Source organism: Dunckerocampus dactyliophorus, chromosome 7, assembly GCF_027744805.1.
Source record: "Dunckerocampus dactyliophorus isolate RoL2022-P2 chromosome 7, RoL_Ddac_1.1, whole genome shotgun sequence".
NCBI lineage: Eukaryota > Metazoa > Chordata > Actinopteri > Syngnathiformes > Syngnathidae > Dunckerocampus > Dunckerocampus dactyliophorus.
Window position 1 is genome coordinate 13,979,265 of NC_072825.1, and position 13,572 is coordinate 13,992,836.

The following is a 13,572-nucleotide window of genomic DNA, read 5'->3' on the forward strand; positions in this document are numbered from 1 at the left end:
TTAACAACTATGATGACCCACTGATTTAAAGTTTTGATTGATTACGTTTGCATTTTAAAATGTGTCAAATGCTGTAATGCTGCTATTATCTTACCTCTGAATGAACCCTCTGAACATGGGAATGCAGGTTCCCCTTTTGGGAAAAGGAAGCTGGGCAGAACATACAGAGGTGAGGCTTTTCCCCAGTGTGTCTCACCATGTGAGTCTGCAGCACCACCTTCTGGTTGAAAGCCTTGCTGCAATGTGTGCACTTGTAGGGCCTTTCTCCTGAGGAAAGATGAGGACACAGCCATTAAAATGCAAAAGGAAGAAAAACATCACTAAAAGCTGGATCATACAAATGAAAATATGACATTTTGTATAAGAATACAGGACTCTGATATTTACAAGTCAAAATGTCATATTAAAAATGTTTTTTATGACTTACTTCTCTGAGCATAATACAGTGTATTTGTATCTTGTGGCTATATGCGTTCGCCCTGTTGTTACTGTTAATATCCCAAGACTTTTGAAGCATAAAGGAGGTATGATTAGTCTCTATTTCCCACAGCCTGCAAAGAATTGTACTGTACACAATCACCTTGTATTTGACTACAAGCAGGTGTGGACCAGTGGAGATGTTAAGATCACCAGTAACAGTTATGGCTTCAAGGTGGGCTACAGATTAAATCAAAGACTATGACACACACATGCCCATGACTCTTACAGTCTGTACCTGCTTGCTCCCACTGTTCTAAACCAAGGCCAAGATCTAGCATCATCCTTTACATGCACATACATGCCATTTTCTAAAACGTCAGGTTGGCCAGTCACCAGAAACAATCAACTGTAAGTGTGTGCCATCAAATAATCAAGTTAGGAGAGGAGCATCACCATTTTCTTTGTTAGTCAGCATGCCCAATCCAAATTATTTAAATTTTTTTGAGTGGTGTTGCTTTGAAGGCTAATCAACCTCTCACCCACACCTTAAAAACTTCAGTTTTTAAGATAAACGCATATCAACATTAAAAATATTAAAAAATGAACATTAGATCTCAAGCAATTGTCGGTGAACCATTTTCTTTGTTTTGCTTACCTGTGTGTATTCGTATGTGTCTGACAAGTTGGCTAGGCTTTTTAAAAGCCTTTCCGCAATGATGGCAACTGTTGGTGAACCCACTACGATCAATGTTTTTCTTGTAGTTTCTGGAACTAGAGGACAGCGGCCTGCAGGAAAGGTTAATAAAATATTAAGTGGTGTGAAAAAGTGTTTGCCCCTTCCTGATTTCTTATTTTTTGCATGTTTTTCACACTTAAATATTTCAGATCATCAAACAAATTTAAATATTAGTCAATGACAACACAAGTGAACAGAAAATGCAGTTCCATCCATCCATCCATTTTTCTCTGCTTAACCAGGTCCGGGTTGCGGGGGCAGCAATCTCACTAGGGAAGCCCAGACTTCCCACTCCCCGGCCACCTCCTCCAGCTCCACAGGGAGGACACCAAGGCGTTCCCAGGCCAACTGTGAGGTATAATCCCTCCTGCGTGTCCTAGGTCTTCCCCGGGGCCTTCTCCCGCCTGGGCATGCCCGGAACACCTCACCAGGGAGGCGTCCGGGAGGCATCCGGACTAGATGCCCGAGCGACCTCAACTGGCTCTTCTCGATGTGAAGGACCTTGCTGCTTCAGGACCAGGACGACTTGCTGTGATAAATGGAACCATTCTGCTGTCAATCAAAAAATCCTGGAATGGCTGAAGAAAAACAAAATGAAGGCTTTGGAGTGGCCTAGTCAAAGTCCTGACCTGAATGCTATTGAGATGCTGTGGCATGACCTTAAAAAGGTGGTTCATCCTGGAAAACCCTCCAATGTGGCTGAATTACAACAATTCAGAAAAAATGAGTGGGGCAAAATTCCTCCACAGTGCTGCAAGAGACTCATTCGACGTTATCGCAAACGCTTTTGCAGTTGTTGCTGCTAAGGGTGGCCCAATCAGTTAATAGGTTTAGGGGAAATCCACACAGGGGCCATGTTGGTTTTGATTTTTTTCTCCTTTAATAATAAAAAGTTTCATTTAAAAACTGCATTTTGTGTTGTCATTGACTAATATTTACATTTGTTTAATGATCTGAAACATTTAAGTGTGACAAACATGCAAAAAAAAAGCAATCAGGAAGGGGGCAAACACTTTTTCACACCACTATATATATATATATATATTTTTGCAATCAGAGCCCACGCAGAGTTCTTTCTGTAAACTAAACAGCTGTTTATGTTTTACTTTCAAACATCAATATGTCTGGATGCAGTCTGATGACTGTGACTAATATTTTTTGAAAAAGGTTAAGTTCTTCCCTGTTTCAAAGTATTGCTCTTTCACTGAAGCTGCCTAACCTCATTTTGACATGATTCCTCATGTGCTCCTTAAGTTGTGCCCATGTCTTGAGCGCTGTGCCGCAAGTCTTACAAGTGTAGACCATGGTGCCAGAGAGCTCCTTACGGTGCTCCTCCAGGTGGAGAGAAAGCTGGCTCTGAAGAACAAACTCATCGCCACACTCCACGCAGATCAAATTCTGCAATGTAGCAAAGAAAAGAAAACATGAATAAATTCTCTCTAATGTGTGGTGAAGTCACCAATGTGACGTTATTGGTCTCACCTCTTCCCTTTCATGCAGCATAGTATGGGATTTGAGACTGGCGATACGGGAGAACTTTTTTTTGCAAACAGGGCAGGTAAAGTCGGAGGTGGTGTGTGTTGACTTGTGGAGTGTGAGGTTGAACTCCACATTAAATGTCTGTGGGCACCTGTCACATCGATGAGGCTGAAAATGAGAGCAGAGATCCAAGTCCTATTGGTTTCTTCATCCCATTTTACTGCTCATTAAGCCTTGGCACTGTGCAAAAAGCTTGGATGTTGGTAGATACAAATATGGCTGGCCATTCAAGGAAGTCAGTGTTTGGTGACACACAGACACATTCTAATGCCAGATGTGAAGGTCACTTGGTTACAGGTGTGTTTTCTTGCCCATGTGTGTCCTACTTCACTGTTTATTCAATCAATAAATAACACTGATTGTGTGTACAGAGTTTCAGATTGGGTAGGATAGGATTTGCCTGTGTATGACTGTATTTACTGTACAAGTGAAAACAACATGAAAACCAGAACGCTGTCTAATGCGTGAAAAACAAATAACTGTGAATCCAAGAGACGACAGAAAATCATTTAAAACCTACAAACCTACAAAATTGCCAAAACCTATAGAGATAAGCCTAAAAAATTTATCAGTCCATAAAACGTTTGTCTCATAACTTTGGAGGCTCATCTCTATACTTTTTGGCACATTTCAGCCTGACCTTCCTATTCTTCATGCTAATGAGTGCTTTGCATCTTCTGGTGTGGCTACCGTCAAGTCTTGTATGGACAGTAGACAGTGATACCTTCACTCCTGCCCTCTGCACGTTGTTCCTGATGTCACCAACAGTTGTTTCTGTCATCACCTGCTCATGTTTTCCTTTGTCTACTTGTTTGACATCTGTTACCTAGCACACCAGCGGTATCTTTCTTCAGGGCATTCAAATGGTTGTACTGGCTATGACCAATGTTTGTGCAATGGTCCTGATTGATTTTCCATCTTCTGTCAAATTCACAATTGATTGTTTTTCATCCATTGACTCTCTAGTTTTCAAGTTGTTTCTAAATGCCGTCTGCACAGGAAAAATCTAGCCTGCCCAATTTGAAACTGAGCGTAGTCATTCAGTGCTATTTATTGATTGAGTAAGCAGTGTGATCGGACAGACCGGGGCAACAAAACACACCTGTTCCGATTACTTTTGCTCAGTGTGTTATCTTCCAAGTTGTGACCCGATCCAGATGTAAATACCTGAAAATAAAAGCTGAAAAGCTGGTCTCACATGCATCTTTTGGTGTCAAACCCATGTGTTTTCATTCTACAGCCAAAATAAAAGAATTGGCCTCACTGTTCCAAAACTTCTGGAGGGCACTGTACTGTATATTGAGTCATGTTTCACTCTGTACCTTGTCATTGACCTCATGCTCACGGAGATGCTTCTGCAGCTGGCTCTCTGTGGTAAATATCTGTGAACATATTGCACACTTCTTGTCCTTGACTTCGCCATCACTGAAACTGACTTGATTTTCATTGGGATCTGCAATTTTAAGGGACAAATTAGAAGACATATCTAACATTGACAACATCAAGTGCTTGTATGTTTGTAACTTGATTATATGGGTGACCCAATGCTTTGCAATAGTCTTCGTCTCAGTATATTTTGGTAGTTGTGAACATTAAAAAAAATTAATAAAACAGAGAATCACTACAAGAAATTACTAGTAGCCATCAATTATGTGACTACTTGAGCATACTGTTTTGCATCAGTAATATTAGAGTTTGCATTATTATTCTTGTGTTTATTTATGGCAGAAGTATTATTCATCTCAATGCTAACACTTAGTGCTTCTGAAACATTGGGGCAGTTTCATAGGAAACCAGGTTATTTACATGGCGTCTGGGGATTTTAGGGACGATGTGATTTGCATGCATTTTAGTCTTCAAATAATTTCTTTAGGATTTTAATGATGGCAGAATTACGATGTAATTTCTACTGAAAAAGATCCAACGTGTTTTCATCACACTACGTGCACATTTTGGACAATTTTATATTTGTCCACAATGGGAAGGATAGCTGTGTGCAATTGAAGCCTTTTTCAGAGTTGTAATAAAAACACCGACGACTGCGTCGTTACAAGCATAAAATATAAAGTGTACAATTTGAAAGAAACATCGTTCACTGTGCAGTTTTGTCAAACGTTTTACAAAGCGCAGTGTTTGTGACATGACGATTTTCGTCGTGCTGTTTTTATTTTCCAGTGACAGCACATTAAGCGTTGTTTTCCATTAAAATCTTAATTTCTATGCAGCAAAAATGACAGCGTTTGAAGTACCTCCACGTTACCAGCACTGACACTTTATGCTAACACTTCGGTTAGTTCACCACTGCAGAGCTATTACAACGATCTTGTTATGATACGATAGCTCGCATCCAGACAGCACGTTAACATACACATTTAACGTGTTCTAACGTGGATGTTAGAAACTTCTCCTAATCAAAACACAAACGTGCGCAGCCGGACAGCGTTGGCAGGACTATTTGACAACATCCAAACAACAACTGGAGACATATACCATTAGCATATAAGCTAACTGTAGCAAAAAGAGCAAGTTAGCAATAACATGCTAATAACAAAAACATCGCTATAGTAAATGGGAACACATCGACCAAGACGACCAGCACAGACGTTCTTCCACCGACGGACACCAATTTACACTGGAAGCCAGCAAGAAGAGCCACTGAAATACTATTAATATCATTCCGCCTCAATCACTCCTTCGCTGCACAAAGCAAAGCCCACCCGCAATACTATATCCGGGGACTATATACACAACATTTAAGTGTTATTAAATACGACCAAGAAGTGTTTATTCCAAAAACACCGGCTTCTTTGGATAGATTAAAATCTATATTTTTATTCGCTTCATTTTGGCACTTATTACCTGTTTCGTCGTTGCTTACAACTCTCAGTTTGCGAGGCCGGCCCCGCGGCATAGTTCCAGTTCTCAGGGCGGGTGTGCTATGAACAATTTGCTTTTCAAAATGGCGTCTCTGTCATCTGTGGACCAGCACAGCCGCAACGAAGGCACACACACACAAGCCCACACACACACACACACACACACAACTACGCGACAAGGGAGACATCTACTGTTCGACTTCATGTAATGCTCCTACAGGTGTGCTCCTCATCTAAACACAAACGGCACAATTACCAACGTTTAAATTAACAAAAGCTGGCAGTTTGACACTTAATGGTTTTAATCATCTTCTAACACGAGGCTAATAGTACCACGACTAGATTGGTTTGCACTGTACTGTGAACAAAGTGACGTCAAAAGGGAATTATCAAAATAAATTAAACATTGTTCACGTTTTTAAAAAGCAAGAAAGCAAAGACTTTCGACACGTTTAATATAGAAAAAAAACACTACACTTGTATTTGTGTATTTGGCCCTTGTTATGTAAGATATCCAAAAATATTTGACTACTTTCAGTAAAATGGACTATGACTACAATAATGCTTATTGATGGGCCTATACAAAGCTGCAAACTACAATCCCAATTATGCCCATCTTGTTCAATCAATACTATAACAATGTACATGAAAACTGAGCATTATTTATGTTTGTAAAAGCAGACATAATAACTACAGTGTGCAGGTGCAGCTTTGTATTCATTTCATCGCTTTGTGTATACAAAATATCCGATAACATAAAATGCTATGATGGGAAGTGACTAAAATATATTCAGGGACACAATGATCAGATGACTGACAGTAAATTGGACGTCTAAATTGGACGTCTACAGTAATTCAAAATGAATAAAAGCGATCTGAGGGTGTAGTTTATTTGCCATAATTACCAGCAGAGAGCGCCATTGAGTAGTCTTTTGCCATTCATGGGTCAAAATCCTCAAACTACCTCATGACAGAAACTGTTTTGGTTAATAGTTGTTTATTACATGAAGCATAGATTGCATAAATGAAAAGACCATCACAGTCCTTTTCCAACTTACTCAAACATGATTGATCATACATTGAATTCATAAGAACAATGCGTGGTTTCAATTGGCATTACTGTTTACACTCCTTATTTATGGTTTATTCCTCCATTCATTCCCCATGAAAAAAATTGCAATGCATATGAATGTCACCATGCATGAGCAAGCATGTTGTGGGTTTGGCTTTTGGATAATTTAGAGTCTTTGTATTTTATCTCTATTATGGATTGTGTTATTAAGAATCTGCATGGAGCTGTAACATTTGTAGTCACTGTATGACTCAGCTATGTTGTGCGAGTGCATGTGCATGGAATCATGCAGTGCCCTAGACTATTTCTTCCAATCCAAAAGAGGCAACGCCTGCTACGCCTGGGCGTGATTCTGTGTGCTCACACTCACCAAATGTACGTTGCTTTACGGTGTGAAGTGGGCACGGTATGACTGGCCTCGTGTGAGTACGCCCTCTGTGAGACTACAAATCATTTGTGTCTACTTGGGGTGTCACGATACACTCAGTTCGCGAAACGAGATAATACACGATATAGGACGAGATGATAAGATACTGTATTTTGACGTTACAATGTCAGTTCACTGTTTTAGTTTTATCTACTTGTCTTTGTCTATTTACGTCAGGGTTGTCAAGCTGTCCTTTGATATTTAGAATTTATAAACAAAGTTATACTGTACATATATTTCAAAACAGATCTTTGTGTTGTAATTAGTTATTAGAATCAACATTTTAGAGAAAGTTGAGTGTGTCCAAACTCTGCCTTCTTGTCTCTGTCGCTAGTCAGGGGTTGGGTTGCATCGTGGAGGGGTTTATCCAGCTTTCAGACTGGCATTTCACGGCGATACTCACTGCCACTGCTGCTGCCGCTGCGAACAGGATTGCAAGGTTTATAGTGTGCGTAAAGCACTTAATGTGCTTTTCGGATCCTGCCTCGCTCACTACCACTTTTATATAACATGTATTGTCATTCATAATAGTGATGCCATAGTTCACTGTCCAATTGGCTTCTGGCTGTCCTGTTCTTGTGAGACACCCTTTCTCCAAAGGAAAAAATATCGTCACTTTTTAATCCCGTGAGATCTTGTGAAACCACTACAGCCATGGCCAAAAGTTTTGAGAATGACACAAGGGTTGGTTTTCACAAAGTTTGCTTCTTCGATGTTTTCAGATATTGTTGTTACTATGATATACTGAAGTATAATTACAAGTATTTCTGTCCATCCATCCGCTTGTCCTCCCTAGGGTTGCGGAGGTATGCTGGAGTCTATCCCAGCTGACTTTGGTCGAGAGGCAGGGAACACCCTGTACTGGTCGCTTACAAGCATTTCATACATGTCAGAGGCTTTTATTGACAGTTATATTAAGTTTATGTAAAGAGTTAATATTTGCAGTGTTGACCTTTCTTTTTCAATTCACCATAGCATGCTGTCAATTCTCTTCTGGGCCACATCCTGACTGATGGCCACCGTTGCCAACTCCTCAGTAAGAAAAGTAAGCTACTGGATGTCCTCAAAGTTGCAAGATGATGTCAGTGGCTAATTTTCATATTATTTGCGTATAATGTAAGAGATACTGTAGGAAAAAAGCATAACCTCGTAGGAGAGACAAAAAAGTGAGTAAAAACACCTTAATCATGTTTAGAACTACAAATAAACTTGATTCTTGGTTTGTTCATTTCAAATTGGCCATCACTTTATCAAAATAAAATAATCGCCCCCAGCCTCCACCTTTTATCTTGTAGTTAGGACTACTGGTTTCATTTTTCACACAACAGTATCACACTGTATGGGTGTTTTGGAGAAGTGAGGTTGTTTTGGTACCATTCTTTATTCATGGCTGTGTTCTTAGGCAACATTGTGAGTGAGCCCACCCCCTTGGGTGAGAAACAACCCCACACATGAATGATTGCAGGATACTTTACTGTTGGCATGACACTCACCTTTTCTTCTCCGGACAAGCTTTTTTCCGGATTGCCCCAAACAATCGGAAAGGGGATTCATCAGAAAAAATTATAAATGGTTGATTTAGTTGCAATCTTACCTGCAGCAATATCCTTGCCTGTGAAGCCCTTTTTGTGCTAAGCAATGATGACTACACCTGTTTCCTTGCAGGTAACCATGGTTAACAGAGGAAAAACAACAATTTCAAGCACAACCCTCCTTTCAAAGCTTCCAGTCTGTTATTCTCACTCAATCAGGATGAGAGAGGCATCTTCAGCCTTTGTCCTTGTCAACACTCACCTGTGTTAACCCAAGAATCACTGATATGATGTCAGCTGCTCGTTTTGTGGCAGGGCTGAAATGCAGTGAAAATTGTGTTTTTGGGATTAATTTAATTTTCATGATTATGAGGGACTTTGCAATTCACTGCCGTTCATCTTATCACCCTTCACATTCTAGAGTATACGCAAATTGCCATTAAACAAATTGAGGCAGCAGACTTTGTGGAAATTAATATTTGTGTCATTCCCAAAACGTTTGACCATGACTATAGTGTCTACCAATGAATAATACAGTCAAACCTGTCTTAGCAGCCACCTGTATAGAACGGCCACCTGCCTATAGCGGCCACTGAAAAATCCCCCGCAGAAAATTTACGTGTTATAGACCCTGTGTATAGCAGTTACCTGTCTAACGCGGCCACCCATTTTGTATCCCTTGGTCAATATCTGACCGCATATAGCGGCCAAAATGCCGACTCAAGGAGAAGTTTATTCACGAAAAAGTTTTGTTTTTTAAGCAATGAAGCCGTCGTGTGTAGACTTTAATTACTGAGTCCTAGTTCGACATAAAAAGCCGTCTTCTTACTTTGCAATGATGCCCTGAAAAGTTTCAATGACGGCCAAAACGGTAATCTTCCCACTTTGCAATGCCGTGAATAGATTCTAAAATAGCCAAAACACCTGAATAAAACATCTAAAATATCACTTAATTGCCGACTAATTTGAGATTAGAACCCCATTCAATAAGAAAGGAGCGATGGTATTGTTAGTTTACGACGATCTTCGCACCTCCTCTGCACTCAATTGTTCACGCACACACCCATTCATGACTGCTTCACGCGTAGCCTGTACATATATCCTCGGGCTCGTTCACTAAAATCTTTATTTCTTGCTTTTAAAATCGTGTTTTAAAAAAAATCAAGGATGGAAATTTGTGACGTTCTGCAGGACAGGAGCGAGCGTTCCCTGTACTGCGCTCTTATTTGGTGGGCTGTGCCGTCTCCGGGGAGGAAGAGGCAGCCGCCTCATGCCTGGTGGCCGCGCAGCTGCGGTCAATTAACATTTGTGGCGGATAAAAGTCTGGTTCATTGTTGTTATTGATATTACTCGTTTCCTCACCGGTGCTGTTACCTAGATTTACCTACCTGTTTATGTGTCAACAAAGCTTTTTCCTCGATGTCTCTTGGTTTTGCGCCAGTCTTTTTGTGAATACATGTTAATATGTCTGTGCACAAATTCAAAATGGCCGCCAACCTGTCTATAGCGGCCACCTGTCTATAGCGTCCACTTTTGCTGTTTCCCTTCAGTGGCCGCTATATACAGGTTTGACTGTATTTGATTGTGTAATTGTCATTTCAGTTACTTATGACAGCATCATTGGAATTCAAGTAGGTATTGGTCAGTTTGAGTTGGACCTGAAATTTTCTGCTTTAGTTAATTCTGATAAACTGCAATACATGGCCATGTGATTGTGTGTAATCCAGTTTCCATGAAATTGAACTGCTGGAAACCTGCACTACCAGATGACCACAGCTGTTAAAAATTTAAAATGTGGTTGAAAACATGCAATACAAATTATATTGTACATTATAGAACAGTTCAACTTAGAGAGATCTTAACCAATTGACCTCCATGTGTTTCATTTTATATAAGACACTGGAGAATGTGCCTCAACTTGCACATGGTATAATAACTGAAACAGGAAATAAAGGCAGTTTCAGTGGACCTTTGGATAAAATATTAGACCTACTATGTTTTTACAGCCCTAATTTCTATTCTGTTGAATAAAACATTCATGCTGGTTGTCATGCTGAATACAAAGTCTGAATTCTTCAGCAGGATTTCTGTGCTGGTCTGCAGAAAATGTAACATTGTGTTTTTGTTGACAAAATAAGGAAGTAGGTGGCTTCGGGTTTTTTTAACTAGATGTATGTTAACAGTTTCAAAATATGTTCCCATGCAAGGCCACTGTATGTTCACTGAGTTCCACACAAAAGGCTGGCACGGCTCTCATGTCCAAATACACATAGGCGTCATCGTAACTTGGTTGTATTGGCGGCTATTCGAAGGCAGTCAATCAGTGAAACTGTCACAGGCAGAACAAGTGCGATTGTTAGGAAGCCGAATAGCTCTCTGGGACAACATGCTAAAGTCTTGTTGTGGAACTCATGAGCATGAGACAGAGACTCAGCCTTGACACCAATGCTATCAAGACCACCGTCAACACAATCATAGCAATGATACCAGCTACAGACACAGCTACACATGAATGCATTAAGCTCAGTACTTTTTTCTCAAACAGAATAAATTAAACCGTAATATTCTTTATATATGCAATATAAGACCGGGCTGTGAATGCTCAATGACGGTGAGAAAAGTTATGATGACCTTTGGAATGACCTTGTCCACCAAGATTTCACATCCTGCCAGTGTTTCTTCTCCCAGGTGTGGCACAATTCTCCATTGCATCTCCACGAAACCAATCATTCCTGGGCATCATGGAAACCGCATGTGACAGCCACGGTCACCATGGGCAGCCTCCCTTCTGACTGTCCGCCACAGGGGAGCATGGAGGTAAAGTCTCGCATGGCAACATTCTCAGGGCTGCTGTGTCGCTCCTGTAAGCAAAGAGGCTTTGGACTTAAAGAAATTCACCACATGATGCAAAACATAACACGCCATGAGCCATTTTTTGGTAACTACAGAGGAAATCCTGCAAATTGCAGCAGAGAGAAAGAAATGTATACTACATTTGCCCAAATTAATATTATAATAATATACTCATATAGGCAGTTTACCTGTTTTTTGTCTGTTAAAATCAAACAAAAAGACAATTCAAACAATGTTGTGTAAGACTACTGCAGTACTCTTTATCACCTTTAAATAGACATGTTACATTTTACAAGCTGTGTGTGATTATATAGTTAAGCTGCATTTCATTCAGTCTTCCATTGTTCCTCGTTGGTTTTGACTCTGCCTACCTTTGTCTCTTGTGCAAGTCTGTCAGTGCACCATTCCTGTGTATCTACCATTTAGCCTCCCACTGGGTGTTACTGTGAACACAGGGAAGAGATAATACATGGCATTACACATAGACAGCCTTACAGCCAAACAAAAGGAGCACACGTTAACGCAAACCAAATGTGGGCCGCTCAAACATAAAGTCCAACTCACTCTCATCTGCTCTTGCAGGATTGCAGGAGTGTTTTATGATCAATAATGCATGGCTGTCCATCTTCAGTAAAGAGAAAGCACATCCAAACACCAGAGGCATTGAGGCCCTTTTTATTTTTTGCCACTGAAGGTCAACAGGCCAGCATGGATGTCCCACGGGTGAAAGAAATATCACTGTAACTTTGTAACTAATGATTAACGATTGAAGAACAATGTACATTAACAATGATAATGAGAAGGCACATTTCATGGATGCCATCTTAAATTGCTTTCAATGTAACCAGTGGTAATTAAGTGCATAATTTAATATAATATCATATTTAATAATAAGTCTATTATTGGATGGATAGAATGGAAATAGCATAAAAATGTGCACATGTGCAAAGAATGTGTACCCTTACTGCAAGACTGTGCATATTATTTTGTGAGTGCCTGAATGCACATGGCCATTCTCCATACTATGCAAAATTGTAAGTTATTTTCTAAGCAATTTGCATATTAAAATATATCACTTGTTCTGTTTCAGTTTATGAAGAAAAACTTGCAAGAAAATATCTCCTTTTGGTATATTTTATGACAGCAGGGCACTGTTTGCTGAAATCTCAATTGGAACATTTACATTAAAAAGTCTCTACTTTATTGACTTTTTTTGACAAATGCTTGAGTTGCAATTTGTGTGAGTAAATAAATGACTTTTAAGTCAGAAGTTTTGAAAAAAATAATCCTGACATTTTTGGGTCAGTCTCCTGGAAGGAGAACCAACAGCGTGACACAGCAAGCAAAATGGAAAGTTACTTTCTAACCAATTTGCATTTTAAAATAAAGTGTAACTTTAATATATATTGCCATATCATCTATAGCTATCACTATAAATGCTTTAAACGTACACTGTGTTCTTTAAAACATTGTTAGCTAGCTATTGTTAGTAACGCGTCACCTTCTGTGGAAACATGATGTAAAACAATAGTTCCCCAAACTGTACTGATTAGACAAAATAGATCAGTATATATCTTGAATGTAACATGTGTCATAGACACTACGCCATATTTCTGAATTTGAATCAGTGTCACTTTCGTTATTGTCTGAATTTTGATGAAAAACTGGAGAAATAACATGCAAATACTCTGAAGTGGCAGAGGTCAGCTCATTTGTATACAGTCTTCCTCCATTAAATTTTAGTTACATTGTGTGTGGACTATGCTTGTGATGTTTGCGATGTGTTTGGCCAAAGTAAATGTTTTTGATGCAGCAAAATTTGTTTGGTGCACAAAGGTGAGGCGTTATACTTCGGAAATCACAGCAGCTGAAACATTCGTTCCACCGTTTTGTATTATTTTTTTCATCGTCTTTGTGACACACTTTTGCACGTCACAAAATACAATATAACCTAACCACATCCACCACCCACTCATTTTTGTAATCACAGATGCAGGTAATATAATAATTGTTGTGTTACATTTGCACAATTGCAGGCGTACATGTGAACATACCTGTAAGCACAAGTCTGTAAAAACCAGAGTGCTTCTGCACTGAGTATGACACATAAGGATAAT

The 13,572-nt window shown here is 39.7% G+C and overlaps 1 protein-coding gene across 2 annotated transcripts in view; it reads right to left on the reverse strand.

Annotated features, from left to right (window-relative positions):
- LOC129185696 (zinc finger protein 236-like) overlaps nt 1-5,689 on the reverse strand; it is a 35,795-nt gene extending 30,106 nt beyond the window's left edge. For both annotated transcript variants that reach the window (XM_054783067.1, XM_054783066.1), the window contains exons 1-6: nt 5,555-5,689; nt 4,018-4,148; nt 2,639-2,803; nt 2,376-2,554; nt 1,076-1,206; nt 95-267 (exon numbers count right to left, since the gene is read on the reverse strand). In XM_054783067.1, coding sequence (XP_054639042.1) covers nt 95-267; nt 1,076-1,206; nt 2,376-2,554; nt 2,639-2,803; nt 4,018-4,148; nt 5,555-5,606 — 831 coding nt within the window. In that variant the 5' untranslated portion in view covers nt 5,607-5,689. The remainder of the gene's footprint in view (nt 1-94; nt 268-1,075; nt 1,207-2,375; nt 2,555-2,638; nt 2,804-4,017; nt 4,149-5,554) is intronic.
- Nucleotides 5,690-13,572: the final 7,883 nt, after the last annotated feature.